Source organism: Lissotriton vulgaris, chromosome 8, assembly GCF_964263255.1.
Source record: "Lissotriton vulgaris chromosome 8, aLisVul1.2, whole genome shotgun sequence".
NCBI classification, from domain to species: Eukaryota; Metazoa; Chordata; class Amphibia; order Caudata; family Salamandridae; genus Lissotriton; species Lissotriton vulgaris.
The window spans coordinates 1,328,428,190-1,328,444,001 of NC_141696.1; the positions used below are offsets into that span (position 1 = coordinate 1,328,428,190).

Below are 15,812 nucleotides of genomic sequence, written 5' to 3' on the forward strand. Positions count from 1 at the left end.
AACACTAAGACACTTGGGATGGGCATCCTCTGTAAAGTGGGTTTTAGTTCATCGTAACCAAGGTAGTACGAGTACGAGACAGGGAAGGTCAGTTCCTGGCCTTACATCTCTGTAGAGGACAGTGGGAGTTAACACTGCTCAACATTTATGCCCCAAACTCCTGCCAAGACGCCGACCTCCATCATATTCTGTGAGAGCAATTGGGTGGGGTAGAAGGGGTTAACATTGTGAGTGGTGACAATAATCTGGTGACCGATCCAACCCTAGAACGAAGCATGATTACCTTTCAAAGCTCTGGGCCATGTCTGATCACCTCAAGCAGGACATTTAGGACTTGGGGTTAACAGATGCCTGGCGCTACAAAGATCTGAAGAAATGCAATTACTCCTCTTATTCCAACGCGCATACCTCATACTCCTGCATAGACTATGCTCCAGTCACCCACTCTCTTCTCTGCCATCTTGACAGAGTAGAGACCTCCAGCATCTCCATCTCTGACCAGGCCCACGTAGAGCTGTCCTGGGCTGGGAAGACGGCGACTCGCAAAGGCCCACCTTCCTGTCTCCTACCCCAGTGCCTTCTCCACAGCTTGGTAGACGTGGCTGAGAACTGTAAAGGGATTACCGACTAAATCACACTTAATGCTTTGCCAGAATCTTCCCTCTACACACTTTAGGATGGGTTCAAGGCCACTATCCGGGCCAAATCACTTCAATTGCCATAGCATGTGGAAGGGAAGCCAGACTGGTGGATTCTAATTTGGCAGCAAACATTAAAGTCTTAGAGCAGCAGGACAAGGCAACCCCTTCTCGACAAACTGAAAGGCAGCTAGCTATATTACGTGGCCAGCTACAAACTCATAAAAGGAGCAAGGCTGAATGCAAACTTCTGGCGCTGCACCAACACTACTACGAAGGAGGCAACATGGTGGGCACGGTCTTAGCCCATAAGCTATGTTGGGCGCAATCCAAGGCATAATTTGCGAAGCTGCGGCCAGGGATACGTCATGGGCAAATGTTGAGCAGAACAAACTCCAGGCATTTTACGCTTACTATTAAACTGTATATATGCCCGGGAACCTTCCACTGAGCTGATTAAGACTTACTTAGATGCCTGTAAGTAGGAACCAAGACACTTGCAGCACGCAGACATCCTAGATGAACAGATTACTCTTGAGGAGGTACGCAGAGCGGTCCAGGCCCTGCCAATGGGCAAAACGCTGGGGCCTAACAGACTGCAGTCAGCTTTTATCAGCTCTTCTTGCCTCAACTGCAGGAACGCCTGTTGCAGTTGATTAACTCTTTTACTCAAGACGCTGGTCTCACGCCTACTATGGCAGCGGCAGATATCGCTCTCATACCCAAACCCGGAAAAGATCCAACCTAATGCTCGTCTTATCATCCCACAGCTTTTCTCAAGATAGGTGCTAAACTTTTTACCAAAATATTGCCCACTAGACTTGAACGCTATATCCCAGGCCTTATTTAACCAAATCAGGTAGGCTTTGCCCATCACAGGCACAGAGCGGATATAGTTCGGCGCATAGCACATCTGGTTGAAAAGTCACACCGTTATGATATTCCAGCATGCCTTCTATTGCTTTGAAAATATGGCTGGACTAGGTCATGATCTCCAAGATAATGACCTTGTACGTAGCATCAACGGCCACAGTCCATGTTAACGGGCAAAGTACGGCACCTGTAACCATCCTTCGGGGCACACAACAGAGGGGCCCACTATCACCCCTATTATTTGCTCTCGCAGTAAAGCCTTGTGCTTATGCAATCCATAGCACGGAAACGGTGAGGCATATCACCTCCAGGTGGCCAGACTCATAAGATTAGCATGTTTGCCGTTAATCTCCTGCTCACACTCTATCAGCCTGATAAATCACTTGCTTACATACCTATGTGGCAGTGGTATTGGGCTTTAAGATAATATGACTTAATTGTTCGCACTCAATTTGACTATTCCCAAACAGGATCTCTTAGCTCTGCAAAACCTACCACCCTTCCAGTGGTCGTAAGAAGCAATGAAATACTTATGCCTCAACCTCACTCCTACCCTCAAATCCTAGAACCGCTCCAACTGGCCGCATTTCCACTGCTTCATCCTGGTGGACTTTCAGTGGTGGAAACATCTGCACATTTCTGGGTTGGGACTCGTAAATGTTATAAAATTTAACATGCTTCCATGGGCTCTGCATCTCTTTCAAACCTTGCCCACACCGATTCTGCAAGATGACATACTGCGCCTGCACTGGGACATCCGTACCTTCATATGGAACGGAGAATGATCTCATATTACTAACCCCTTACTGATGCAGCCACAGGACAGGGAAGGCTTAGAGTGGCCCAATCTTTTAGAGTATTACTGGGTAGCTCATCTGTGCTACATTTCCAAGTGGGTGGCCCGGGAGAGCGAGAAACACTGGCTCCAAATGGACTGAGCAGTAGCTTGTCGGCGCCTGAGGGACCTAGGTTGGCTTCCCAAACATGCTTAGCCATGCAGCGCATACATTGCTAATCCCACTAAGATGGTGCTTGACATATGGGACAGGGTGGCGCTCAGGAAAGGACTTACTACCTTTGCTTCCCCAAACAAACCTGTATAGCGTAACCCAGAGTTTAACCCGGCGCAGTCACCCCTCTCGTCCTGCTGTTGGAGTGATGGCAATTGCCGGACTCTCCGAGACCTCTTTGAGGGAGATACCATATAGTCCTATGAACAATGCAAGGCAGACTACCAGCTCCCAGATATTGCAAGGCTTGAATACTGCCAATTACGGTACTGGGCGTTGCACCTCTCGGTCTATCCTGAGGTCATTAGACCGTGCACACATTTTGAGAAACTTGTCTAGGCTTATGGTGGCTCAGGCAGCCTTATATCCAACACATATCGTACACTTCAACAACTGCTCGCATCACACTTACCAGTCTACATGGTGCACCATCGCTCAGGAAGGCATTACGACAAAACAATGGGAAACATTATGGCAGGACACACCCAAAATTGTAGTGGCTCTCTGTGCGAGAAATGGTGTATACACTGATGTTTCAATGGTATTCTACCCGACTTGCCTCTCCACCATCTACCCAGGCACCCCTTTCCTCTTCTGGTGCTGTAAGGAGGCAATTGGAGACTTCTGCAATATGTGGTGGTCCTGCTGCCTTAACACCACTTACTGGAAAGAGAACTTGCGCCACATCAAAACTATTTTGGGCTAACTGCTCCTCTACTCTTATTTCACGTTCATCCTGGGTATCTGACCCAGGCCTTAGAAGCAATGACCCATGCTGACTGGAAGCTTATTAATTACCTGTCCCTAGCAGTACGGCGACTCATGGCAACAGCATGGAAACAGGCAACCTCCCCCTACAATGGCACTATGGTTTACTCACATTTTAGGTTTGGAACAGGTCTCCCACATCTTAACTAAAAGGGAGACTAAATTTCAATATGTTTGGCACCCCTTGATCCATTAACCTTCCTGTATAGAGTTCACATGCTTTACCCCACCAAAGCTCAGAACGCTCCATCTCTTTGAACGATTCTGCTATTAACGCCTTTCCATATAACAACGGCCGCTGCTGCTCAAATAGGAGAAGCGTGCTTCCTATACTACGCCAAGTTACTGCTCCTACACTTAAGCCTGTCATGGAAAACTCTGACCTGTAGTTGATGTTTATACCTTTGTTATGCAGTTTTTGTTCTTTCCCTTCTGTAATACCAAATAATGTATCTTACAGCTTTGTGTACTGGGCATGTCAGACATAGCCTCTGCATCACTTGGACTGGCTATATGATGAGCACATGGCCCCTGCTTGGTTTCTAATAAGAATGTGCATTACACCTGCTTGTATATGTTGGCTCTGCAATATTTGGGTTTTTCTCCTCTGAAATACAATAAACCGAAGTGGAGTAAAAAAAAAAAAATCATGAGACAAAGAAATAATATCAAAGTCAATGAAAATGTGTTCAGTTTTCACATTGCTTCACTCCACACTTTTAGCTTAAGCAAATCAGTTTTTAAAGATTTAAATATTGTTTAAAAATGTTTCAGGATTGGCCTGTCAGTAGGGGACATATTTGAGAAATCTGATAAAGAGGACAATTCTGTGCTGAAGAATTTACAATGTCTTGGATATACATTGGAAAAGTAGAAAAACTAGGGCCTCCTTAAGCAAAGATATAACTTCAACTTTTGTAAAATTTGTCACTGCAGAACTCAATGATCCATTTCAATAATGGACGAGACTCCGGATGTCATGGCTTCTAAGCGGATTGATAAGGTGGCAAGAAGTCCCAGATGTAAAGCTGAATATTCATGGTTAGACAACTATTGGCCATAACTGAAATAACTCACCAGACACCTATTGGCCATAACTTAAATAACTTACTACATGAACAATATGCACAACAAATGTTAAGTAAAAACCAAAACCAACCTTGAATCGTTCCAAGACTGCTGCTAACCTCCTAAATAAATCTTCTGCTTTGCTAAAAACTGTGATGAAACCATTAGCATTTCTTTCAGTCATTACAGTGTAAATGGGTTCCTCTCCAGGTTCACTGACTCCTTTGAACTGATTTGGAATAGAAATAAACTTCTTCATATCTCTATAATATTTAGCTCGCACTTCTTCAAACGGAGGTTTAAATTGCAATCGTCCTTGTCTGGAAAATAAATGATATTATATAAATCATGAACTTTCTCTTCAGCACCATTAACTGCATTGCTAAAAATAAGAAGAATATCTTACTTAAAAGATATATCAATGTTAATTTCCAGTAAATTTTCATTGAGTGCCTCCAAGCCCATCTGATACTGATGCTCAAGTGCTTTGTAAAGCTGATGGTTCCAGTGCTGCCTCCAAGCCCTCATATCACCTGAGCGGAATCCCTAGAATACAGCATGAAAAGGTTGTTAGTAAAACTATGCAGATACTGTCCGACATATACAGCATTAAGGGAAAAAACGATTAAAAGTAAGATACAGGGGGGGCGTGGCTTGCCGCCAACTAAAATGGCAGCAGCCTAGAGGAGCTGATTGGGAAGAGTAGATTCCCCAATAAATCCGGCTACTAATCCGGGCACTAATCTTACCTTGAAGGCGACTATCAGAACGTGGAGCCTGTGGTGATTCCAGCGATCTCCTCTTCGAGTGTGTGTGCCCACACGGAACGCCGGAGAGATCGCGAGAAACAGCCCGGCCTATTACTGCAGCTGGAACCGGGGGCTGTCCTGACCACTGGCCCAGGCGGGAACTGATTGCCGACTGGCGATGGGCTTAGAGCAGGCGCAGCAGTGTCGGTGCTGAGCGCCGCTGTTGGACTCAGATCGCAAAGAGTGGAGGTTGTCTAACCTCACCCCCCCGCTCCCCCCCCCCCCCCCCTTACAAACAGCAGCAGGCACCGGGCACCAGAGGGACGCCCGCAAGGCGGTCCCGCACAGGATCATCGGCTCGGCCGCTCCGAGGTGCCTGGGAAGAGGAGCTGTCGGACTGCCGGCTACTGCTGGGGTTTAGGAGACGTTGGCGCCCAACGGGAGGTGAGCGGGGCCCGGCTTGGATTCCGGACTGCAGGAGGGGGAGGTGAAAGAGAGCAGGAAGGACGTACACTCAATACAGCACCAGCTGGACACAGTCTTGGGCCTTGACGGCCCAACAGAAGCTCGGCCCTCCATCACCCCCGGGCTCCACGCATAATTGCCGCCCTATGTAACTTTACTGTGCAAATTGATCCAGGAGTGGGCCCGAGAGCCCTGCAGCGCTACTCGGCCTGCACTGTCCGACGCAGGAGGCAGCAAACCCGGAGGATACAGCCTACATTCACGCTCAGGGCCCGTGGCTGCGTCAATCACCTACACAGACATCTCCTGGACAGGAGTACTACCCCACAATAGTCACAAAGTCGCGGAACGGCAAGAATTTGACCCTGTGGGGTCCCCCCAGCAGTGCCGGGGTACTTCTTCAACGGGCGACCAGCGGCCCTCAGCCCCAGTTCCCCCCAGCTGATTGCACGGCAGGAAAACCGACAGGCCGAGCGTGGAGGTAACCCTGCGGCTGGCGGGGGGGACTACCGGCCAGCGCACATTTCACCAGATAGGTATGGGAGGCAGAGGCCCACACACGACCACCCAGGGCAAATTGGACAAGTATGCCTACGCTAAGAACTTTCCGGCACTCCCAGAATGCAAAGACACGCAGGACAAGGCCCTGGGAGGAGAGGGGGGAGTAAAGTGACGCTAGATGACATTATGGCAGCCCTCACGATTATGTGCAGTCGACGGTGAGCACCATTTCTACAGATGTGTCTTTCCTAAGCGCAGATTTTCAGAAAATGACAGCGAGCGTCACGGAGGAGGAACAAGTGATGAAAACTCTATCCAGGGACACGGACACATTGATTAAAAAAGTCAGACTCTTGGAGGCGGAAAACAAATTACTGGCGGCGAAGCTGGATGACCAGGAGGGGCGCTCTCGCCACAATAATGAATGAATTAATTAATACTCACTTACATAGCGCATGGCTACCCCAAGGGCATCCCAGCGCATAATGTAACACCAATCATTCATCAGTGATCAAGCAAAGAGAAGAGTCTTCAACTGTTTCCTGAATCTAAGATGGTCAGCTTCAAGGCGGATAGAAACTGGAAGCTGATTCCAAAGCCTGGCCGAGTTATAGGAGAACAGCCGTCCTCCAGTCCGGGACCGTTTGATCTTCGGAACTAACAGCAGTTGTTTATTGTTAGATCTCAAAGTCCCCTTGGTGTCATATAAATGCACCAAGGAATGCAGCAAGGCTGGACCCTTACCCGAGATACACTTGTGGACAATACACATTGCCTTGAACCTGACCCTTTCCGCAACAGGATGCCAATGTAGTCGTTTAAGCGCTAGCTTAGCCGACTTACGCCTAGGGATACCCATCAAGAGACGAGCCGGACAATTCTGTGCTATCTGAAGTTTCTTGATAGTTCCCTGTGGCGCGCCCAAATAGACTACATTTGCGTAGTCTAACCGTGATAAAATCAGGGATTGAACCACCATGCACCTGGGGTCAAATGGCAAAAGGGGGAGAATCTTCTGCATCATCCTAAGCATGCCATAACAATTTGCAGCCACCTTACTAGCCTGGACTTGAAGATTCAAATTACAGTCCAGCCAGACACCAAGACTCTTGATTTGTGTCTTAGGGACAGGCGGCACGCCAAGGCAGGTTGGCCACAGAGAATCCAGATTGTTAGGTGCCGCATGACCAAGAATCATGATCTCAGTCTTTGTGCCGTTTAGTTTAAGAAAGGACAGATCCAAGGACAGATGGAGCAAGATGGCCACCGGAGCAGGAGCCTGCTAAGAGCTCCTGGTGCTTGGGATCCCTCTAGAGGGTTTTATCCCTGTCAGCGCCCACTGCTCCGCGGAACCAAATTCGTAAGAGTAACAGGACTAACCAGAATCTTTTTATTTCCTCATACCTGTCCGGTGGAAGGCTGGAGCCATCCGTCGCAGCCTGGGTCAGCTGGAAACATCACCTCTCTCAACGGACGTCTGCTGAACACGGGAATCGGATGCCCCGAGCCTGCGGAGAGTCGGCACTCTGAAGCGTCGCTTTGAGGCTCCCCCGGCACGATTGCGATCACGCAAAGGGATCTTGCCATCGTCAAGTCGCGTGCCCACGGTGGGTTGTGGAGCGACCTGAAGCTGACCTCCTCCCCCACCCCTGCATCGGAGCAGTGGATCTACCGATGGGCTCCAGCGCTGGTCGAGCCTCGAGCCTCTGGAGGATCGCCGCTCAGAAGCCCTGGAGTTTGTAGTTGGTGACCAGCGCCGGCTACTTGGCAAACAAAGAAGAATAACATCAAACCCGGTGTGCGTTCCACCGAATCGCGCAATTTCAAAAATGGCCGCCGCAGTGGAACGCATAACTCTGAAGGAACGCATAACTCTGAAGCCGGGAAAACCACCATCTCGGATGACCCCGCGAGGAGTTCTGACTACCGGCGTGTACGCTCGGCTGCACCGGAGACTGGCCCCCCTCCCACCCGCTCCAAGGCGCAGGCCGCTGGTTGCTGTGCCTGGACTGGCCGGGGGACGTCGGCGGACACCCCCTCCCGCCCGCACCATAGCACAGGAGTTTGGATGCGGAACCAGGAAGGACGCCGGTTGCGTGGAGTCGGCTCCCGGAAGCACCGGGAAACGGATGGGAAGGTGTAGAGGCGCTTGGGAACTGCTGAACTGGGCTCTGGGACCAACGAGAGCTGGAGGGACGACATGAGCCGCCCCCAGCCGGGAGTGGATATGTGTCATTGAGCCCCCCACCTCCCAGGGAAATACAGGTTTGGAACATCGAGGCAAACACATAACTACAGTCAGATCTATCTGCGTCACACCTGGATCAAAGCAATACAACAACAAAAAATTCTGCTGGCAAGATCAACACGCTTAGGGAGACATAAGGTATTTATTTCACCCCACCCGCCTGCTCACATTTTTAGACTACCTCCTTTGTACAAAATGGCTGGGGCCATAAAACTGCTCACATTCGTAAACTACCTCCTTGAGCAACATGGGGCCATAAAACTGTAGAAATAAATCCTCGCTGGTACCTTTGATGTCCACGAGGCTCCACAGCTCTAACTCCCCCACTTTTCCCTCCCAGCAAGCTATGAGCAGTGCCTGCTTGAATAGAAAGTGAAATGGTCGTGCTCTGAGCCCAAAGTAACAACAACAGACAAAGGACCAATATTTCTATCTCCCCTATCGGTTCGGCCATCTTAGTTTGTCTTAGTTTGTCTATCTTGGGGAGACCTTCAGGGACTAGTCATTTCTACCATCGACCTAAAGACCTAAGGCCTCTTAGACTCTCAGACTACTTTTTATCGGCTGCACAATTTACACAGCTGGGCGTTTTTCACGTCGGATTTAGATAGTCTGCTTTTTCACAGTGATATTTATTATTATATTCCTGATTGTATCCAGCACATTTCACTTTTTCTGCACCGATTGCTACCCATATATTATTGCCTCTTACAGTAGCATTATATTCTATATTCCTAACTGTATCTTGCACGTCCCACTTTATCGTCACCGGTAATGCACCGTTTGCTACCTCATATATTTTTCTTTTGCTGCTCGCTAATGCCACTTGTTGTGTCATTTAATCTGTGTCATTTAATCAGTGTGTGCAATTGTATTCTGTCACTGACTCCTGTACCTTACATATTTTTGACTACTCACTATTGGCACCTCGATTTAGATATTTTTTATGGTCTGCACAGGTATTTTATTCAAGTATTTTTCTCAGTTCTATATTTCATATCTTTTACCTCATATATTTTTCGTTGCTGCTCACTAATGTCACTTGTTGGTTCATATAATTTGTGTGTGCAATGGTATTCTGTCACGGACTCCTGTACCTTACATATTTTTGACTACTCACTATTGTCACCTTTGATTAGATATTTTTATGGTTTGCACAATGTTTTATTCCAGTATTTTGTCAGTATTATATTGCTACTTGTTCTGCACTTGTTTATAACCTACATCGAATTCACTCCTATTCCTAAAATGTACTGTCGAATATCTCACATAGACTTGTCACTGATGTAACCTGCACTTACATTGTCCCTTCCCGTATACACTGATTACTACCGCATATGTGTTAACTGCTCGCAGTATTCTGCTCCCTTATATCCTTATTGCGCACCCTACACTTGTGCAACTCGCACCCATCTCAAGTGTTAATCTTGTATGCACCGATTACTACCTCAAATACCTTAGCAGCTCACTAGTGTCAGTTAATCTTGTATGCACCGATTACTACCTCAAATACCTTGGCAGCTCACTAGTGTCACTTCCCATTATCTCACTATTATTGTCTGCATTTGTACTCTGCGTATAGCATTATTGTGCTCTCACTAGTGTCACTTTAGGCCCACGCAAACTCCTTGTGCAGACACCTACTTCTCACCAGTCAATGGTTCACTGAACATTGATATTATCTTCCACACCACACGCAGAGCCCAATGGAGAAACACGTTCCGCACCTTACTCACCGTCTCCACCTCCAGGAATTTCGCGCATGGCCTAAAACTCTCCATCACTCCATCCTAACTCTTCCCGGGCAGAACAACCATCACTATATACAATAACGGGATCATCCTAATTCAATCCACAGACAAGAACCTGGAACTACTAGACAACCTGTTCCCCACGTTCAAACAACACCTCGCCAGTCATCGGACCCCCACTCATAGCACCCGCAGGCCTATCACCCCTGAATTCACAGCCCCCAATCACCTAGCTCAACCCCAAAATGACACGCACCTTCCCTCCACCCCCGGCACCTTAGACATTCACCCACCTAATGTAGCTACCTCGCACTCCACAGTTACAGACATAGATCCCTCACTCACACATTCCAGCGGCACCCCCTCCCCCCCCTACAACCTCACCTTGTCATCCTCTCATACCACACCCATTCCTGTCACCCCTGACACCACAGCCTCAAACCACATTCATTCTAACCTAGCCCAGCCCCAAAACGACATGCACCTCTCCTTTACTCCCGACACCCTAGTCACTCACCCACCTACCGTAACTACCTCACTCCCGTCGAGCACAGACATAGATCACTCCCCCTCCTACACCAACCACCTCACCCCTTCCCCTCACACACCAGCCCTCATCCCCTTTCCCACCCCTAATACCACAGCTCCCACCCAAAACGACATGCACCACCCCTTTACTCCCGGCACCTTAGTCATTCACCCACCTACCGTAGCTACCCCACATCCCTCAAGCACAGACATAGATCTCTCTACCGCTTACAACAACCACCCCACCCCTTCCCCCTACACACCAGCCCTCATCCCCGTTCCTCTCATCCCCGTTCCTCTCACCCCTGATACCACAGCTCCCACCGCAACCCGCCTAACCTAGATCAACATCAGACCGACACACACAAAGGCAAACCCCACCCTTTATCCCCCCCCATTCTCAGCCCCCACTTCCTCCCATTAACTAATCACACAGAACACACCACCTCCATCAACTCAACTCCACCCTCTCAAAAAAGAACCATCTACAATCCCACTACCCCCCCCAGTCTCATCCCCCACTACCCAACCTCCACCCCCTTCACCACTAATAAACGCCCATCCTCCACCCTGCACTCTACGCCTACCACCAATACTCTCATCCACACCACCAACCTCTCCCCTATGTCATCCACGCCCAACCCTCCCATCCCCACCTCCAACACATTTCCCACAGTGGACCACATTACGGCCTCCCTCCTCCAGCTCAAAGAAGACATGTACATCATCAACCAACAACTACTCTGTCTATCACACTCCAGTCACCCCTCACCCAACACCCTCCACCAGATCAAACAAGACATTCACATCATCAAACAAATACTCAGCACACACCCCAGACACCACTCATGCGCCTCCACCATCACCTCCCCTACCAACTGGTCCTCCACCCGGGAGGCGAACTCTCGCACTCGACTCCCACCGCACTGGACCTCAATCCCTGTTCACAATCGTGAAAACCGCCCCCATCGCTCCAGCAACCCTCTCTCGGACCTAGACACAATCACCCTCCTCCGCTCCTATGAATCAGCTCCCCATAGCAACACACCCGACACTCTCACTGCCACTCCTACGATTCACTCCAATCCCCTTAGACCCCCCACACTGAACAACAGAATCGCTATCCATAGTAACCTGAGTAAAGTCCCCCTCGCTCTAGAACACCCTTCCACCCTCGACACACCCCGTCTCAAATGCACTCTCCTCAACTGCAGATCAGACGCTAGACACTCCGCCGCTATCGCCGATCTCATCCTAAAATTGGATCTTGACTTAATCATCATGACTGAAACATGGCTAACAGAATCTTCTACACCTATAATGGACATTCTGGTTCCCCCCAACTACCACATCACTAGACTTGACAGGTCTGGCAATAAAAAAGGTGGCGGAATCGCATGTATATACAGGAGCAACCTCTCTGTCCTGAAAGTAACTTCCCCTTCCCTACCCTCCCCAACGTCCTGTGAATACATCTGCCTCGATATTATCAGTGAGGGCAAACCGATCTGCACTCTTCACGGCGTTTACCACCCACCCCGTGACAACCTTACCTTCTCCCAACAAATCATGGACATGATCTCAACCAACTCCGGGCGACAACTCACACAAATATACCTTGGTGACTTCAACCTCCACTGGAACGATCATAATGATGCGGTGGTAAAAGGTCTGAAGAATTTCCTTAACGCCCTTGACCTTACTCAAATTTGCAACAGTCCAACACACGAGAAAGGCTCTATCCTCGACCTTATCATCTCCAAAGAGGCCTCTATCCAACTCGAATCTATCCAACCCTGTGACTGGTCGGACCATCATATTATCACGTTCTTCATCAATGAAAAAGTTAAATTTAACCCTGTTCAATCCGCCAGGCCCAAAGTCTGGAAAAGAGACATGAAAAAACTAAACTCAAACTCTCTGCCCCCCAACAGCTGCAACTTACTACTTCCTCCTGCTGGCGTTAAGGACGTCCAATCCTTGACTGATCACTATCTTAACACTATGACCTCAATAATTAATGAAGTCGCACCCTTGCAGCTAAAAAAAGCCACCACAAAAATCTCCAATCCCTGGTACGACGGGAGTCTCAATGACGATAGACGCGCCATGCGAATGGCAGAGCGCACCTGGAGATCAGCTCCCTCAGCACTGAACCTAAAAAACCTGAAGAAAAAGAGAAATGCCTACTTCAGGAAAATAAAACTATCAAAATCAGACTTCTTCAGCCGTTAGCTCGACCAAGCCAAAAATCGTCCGAGAAAGCTGTTTGAGCTTATCCGAACACAATCCAAAGAACAACCCCAACCTCTCAACACTATGTGCGAAGCTCCCTCCTGCGAAGACTTTGCCTCTTTCTTTAACCAAAAAACTGACAACATAAAGAATGATCTCCTCATGGACGCAAGCCTCTATCCCAAACCCCACCGCATAGCACCCACTAAACCAAAAAACAATGCCACCTGGTCAACCTTTGTCACCTACACGGAAGAAGAAATTGGCAAACTGCTCAGCACTCTGAAACCATCCAATCACCTCACGGACCCCCTTCCTGCTAACGCTGTCAAAGTCCTTACCCCGTCGCTCCTTCCACTCTGGACCAAAATCATTAACAGCTCACTTCAACAAGGGATCATTCCCGACTCCCTCAAAGTTGGACAAGTCACACCTTTGCTAAAGAAACCTACAGCCGACCCCTCTGACCTAAACAACTACCGTCCCATTACCAACATTCCGACTCTTGCCAAACTGCTGGAAAAATGCGCACAAATACAATTGACTAAACACATTACTCAGTTTGATCTCCTCAACTCTCATCAATCAGGCTTCCGAGCAAATCACAGTACTGAAACTGCTATGACTCACATAATCGACGACGCCCTCCAAATCCTAGATCATAACGATACCTGCCTCCTCATCCTCCTTGATCTCTCCTCCGCATTTGACACCGTCAAACATGAGAACTTACTCGAACTATTAAACACAAGAATGGGCCTATCTGGAACTGTGCTCAAATGGTTCACGTCCTTTCTGCATAACAGGTCGCAGAAATTCAAGAGCAACAACTTGATGTCCGCGCCAAGACCTGTATCGCTAGGCGTACCACAAGGATCCTCCCTATCCCCAACTTTGTTCAACCTAGTTATGGAACCTCTCACCACCTTGCTGCAAGAATCCAATGTACACTTCCACATGTATGCTGATGACACCCAACTTTATCTCAAACTACAATCACCCAAAGACATCACGCTCTTGAACTCAACGATCAGAAGCACCCAATCTTGGTTGGCCACTAATCATCTCAAACTCAATGCCCTTAAAACAGAGTTCCTTCTGATCTCACCCCCCGCGAAGATCACTACCGCACAAATGTGGCTTAAAGACCTAACGGCACTCAATGTTCAACCCACCATCGTGGACTCAGCGAAATCTTTGGGCATAACACTTGACACCAATCTCAGCATGCAGGAACACATCAACAAAGCAACTAAGGGAGCGAACTACCAAATCAACACCCTTAGGAAACTTAAACCTTTCCTTCCAGCCAAAGACTTCCAAACTGCGGTACCATCACTAGTCATACCTAGAATAGAATACGGCAGCACCACCCTCTGCGGTCTCCCCCTAGCTACTACGGCACCCATAAGAGCCTCTTTAAACGCCGCAGCGAGACTTATCACTGGATCAAAAAAACACATTTCCCCTGACTTCAAATCCCTGAACTGGCTGCCGTTTGAAGCCAGAATACATCTGAAAATCGCTTGTCTGACGCGCAAGGCTGTCCACCTGAGCTCACCTAGATACCTCGCTCAGAAGCTGACAATTTCTGGAGGCTCCAGAAACACTAGAGGCACAAACAATCTTTTACTAAAGCCTAAAAGATTCCGCAAGGAAAAAACCTATAAACGCTCTTTCTCAGGAATGGCTCCCAGGATTTGGAACTCGCTCCCCCCTGAAACCAGGCTCATCACCTCTACCATACTTTTCAAGAAAGAAGTAAAAGCGATCCTCATGGCTAAATACACTTGAACCACTACTGGGGAAAAACTACAAAGACTCGATACTCATCTGTGCTACTTGTTCGAACCCTTTGTATTTTTATTTTGACTTTGAAATTGACTTACTTGATTGTTTTATGATATCACTTCAATGTACTTTTAACATGATTGATGTATCTGCGTATACATGCTCCCCTCCTCTGTAAAGCGCTCTGATATCTGCGAAGATCTTGTTCGCGCTATATAAAACTTTCAAAATAAATAAATAAATAAATTCAGAGACCTTAACAAGGCATGTCCCCAGGCCTGAGTCTGAATTATCTTGCCGATTAAGACACGCCAATGGCCTCATGTAGATGTTAAATAAAGTGGGACTCAACGAGGATCCCTGAGGGACTCCACACTGCAACGGCCTCTGGTCGGAGAGAGCACCCTCCTCAAAGACCACAAAGGACCTGTCTGAAAGAAAGGACTGCAACCATTCTAGTGCAGTACCTCCAACACACACCTCCCTGAGTCTTTGAATCATTATATGATGATTCACAGCGTCGAAGGCTGCGCTAAGATCTAGTAAAATAATTGCAGCGCAGCCTCCGTTATCCAAGATAATGTCCGACTTACGGGTATTCCGGAAAGTCAAGGGGGCCCCGCCATGGATCTCTACGTCGAAGAACTCATAAAAACCAGACTCCAGCCTAGGGGGCTATGCATCTTCTTCTCAGTGGAAAGAGAGCATAGAGTGCCGGGGGGGTAAGCCCAAGCCCAGGGCGCCTCCCGAGCCCGGATTTTTAATTTCCGCGACAGGGATGCGATACTTCAAACTGTGAGAGTGGCCCCCCCGATTCGCATTCACAACTCAGTGGTCTCCTTTTTCCCAGACTAAACGGCGACGGTTTTGAAACGCCGCAGGAGCTTCTTTGAAGTCAAGAAAGAACTGCGTTGCAGAGAATTTGCTTATTCTATGCTGTTCCCGGCGAAGTTAAGAGTAGTGGCGGACGGGAAAACCTGGTTCTTCAACACACCCGAGGAGGCCCACGATTGGCTCGAGGGATGGCGGCAGGTGGAGGGATCCAGACATTCGGGAAGACGCCAGCAACAGCAGAAGACAGAGGAAGACCACGTGGACCTTGGACAGGAGCAGGATGAGGAAAGTGCACACAGATCGGAAGCTGAAGAGTGACGTAGGGAACATGACGCAAAAGGACCTCGCTTTCC

At 48.4% G+C, this 15,812-nt stretch overlaps 1 protein-coding gene across 3 annotated transcripts in view; it reads right to left on the reverse strand.

Annotated features, from left to right (window-relative positions):
* Window positions 1–15,812, reverse strand: part of DYNC2H1 (dynein cytoplasmic 2 heavy chain 1) — a 1,560,829-nt gene that overhangs the window by 1,316,730 nt on the left and 228,287 nt on the right. For all 3 annotated transcript variants that reach the window (XM_086935265.1, XM_086935264.1, XM_086935263.1), the window contains exons 16-17: window positions 4,764–4,903; window positions 4,449–4,677 (exon numbers count right to left, since the gene is read on the reverse strand). In XM_086935265.1, the coding sequence (XP_086791391.1) occupies window positions 4,449–4,677; window positions 4,764–4,903 (369 nt within the window). The remainder of the gene's footprint in view (window positions 1–4,448; window positions 4,678–4,763; window positions 4,904–15,812) is intronic.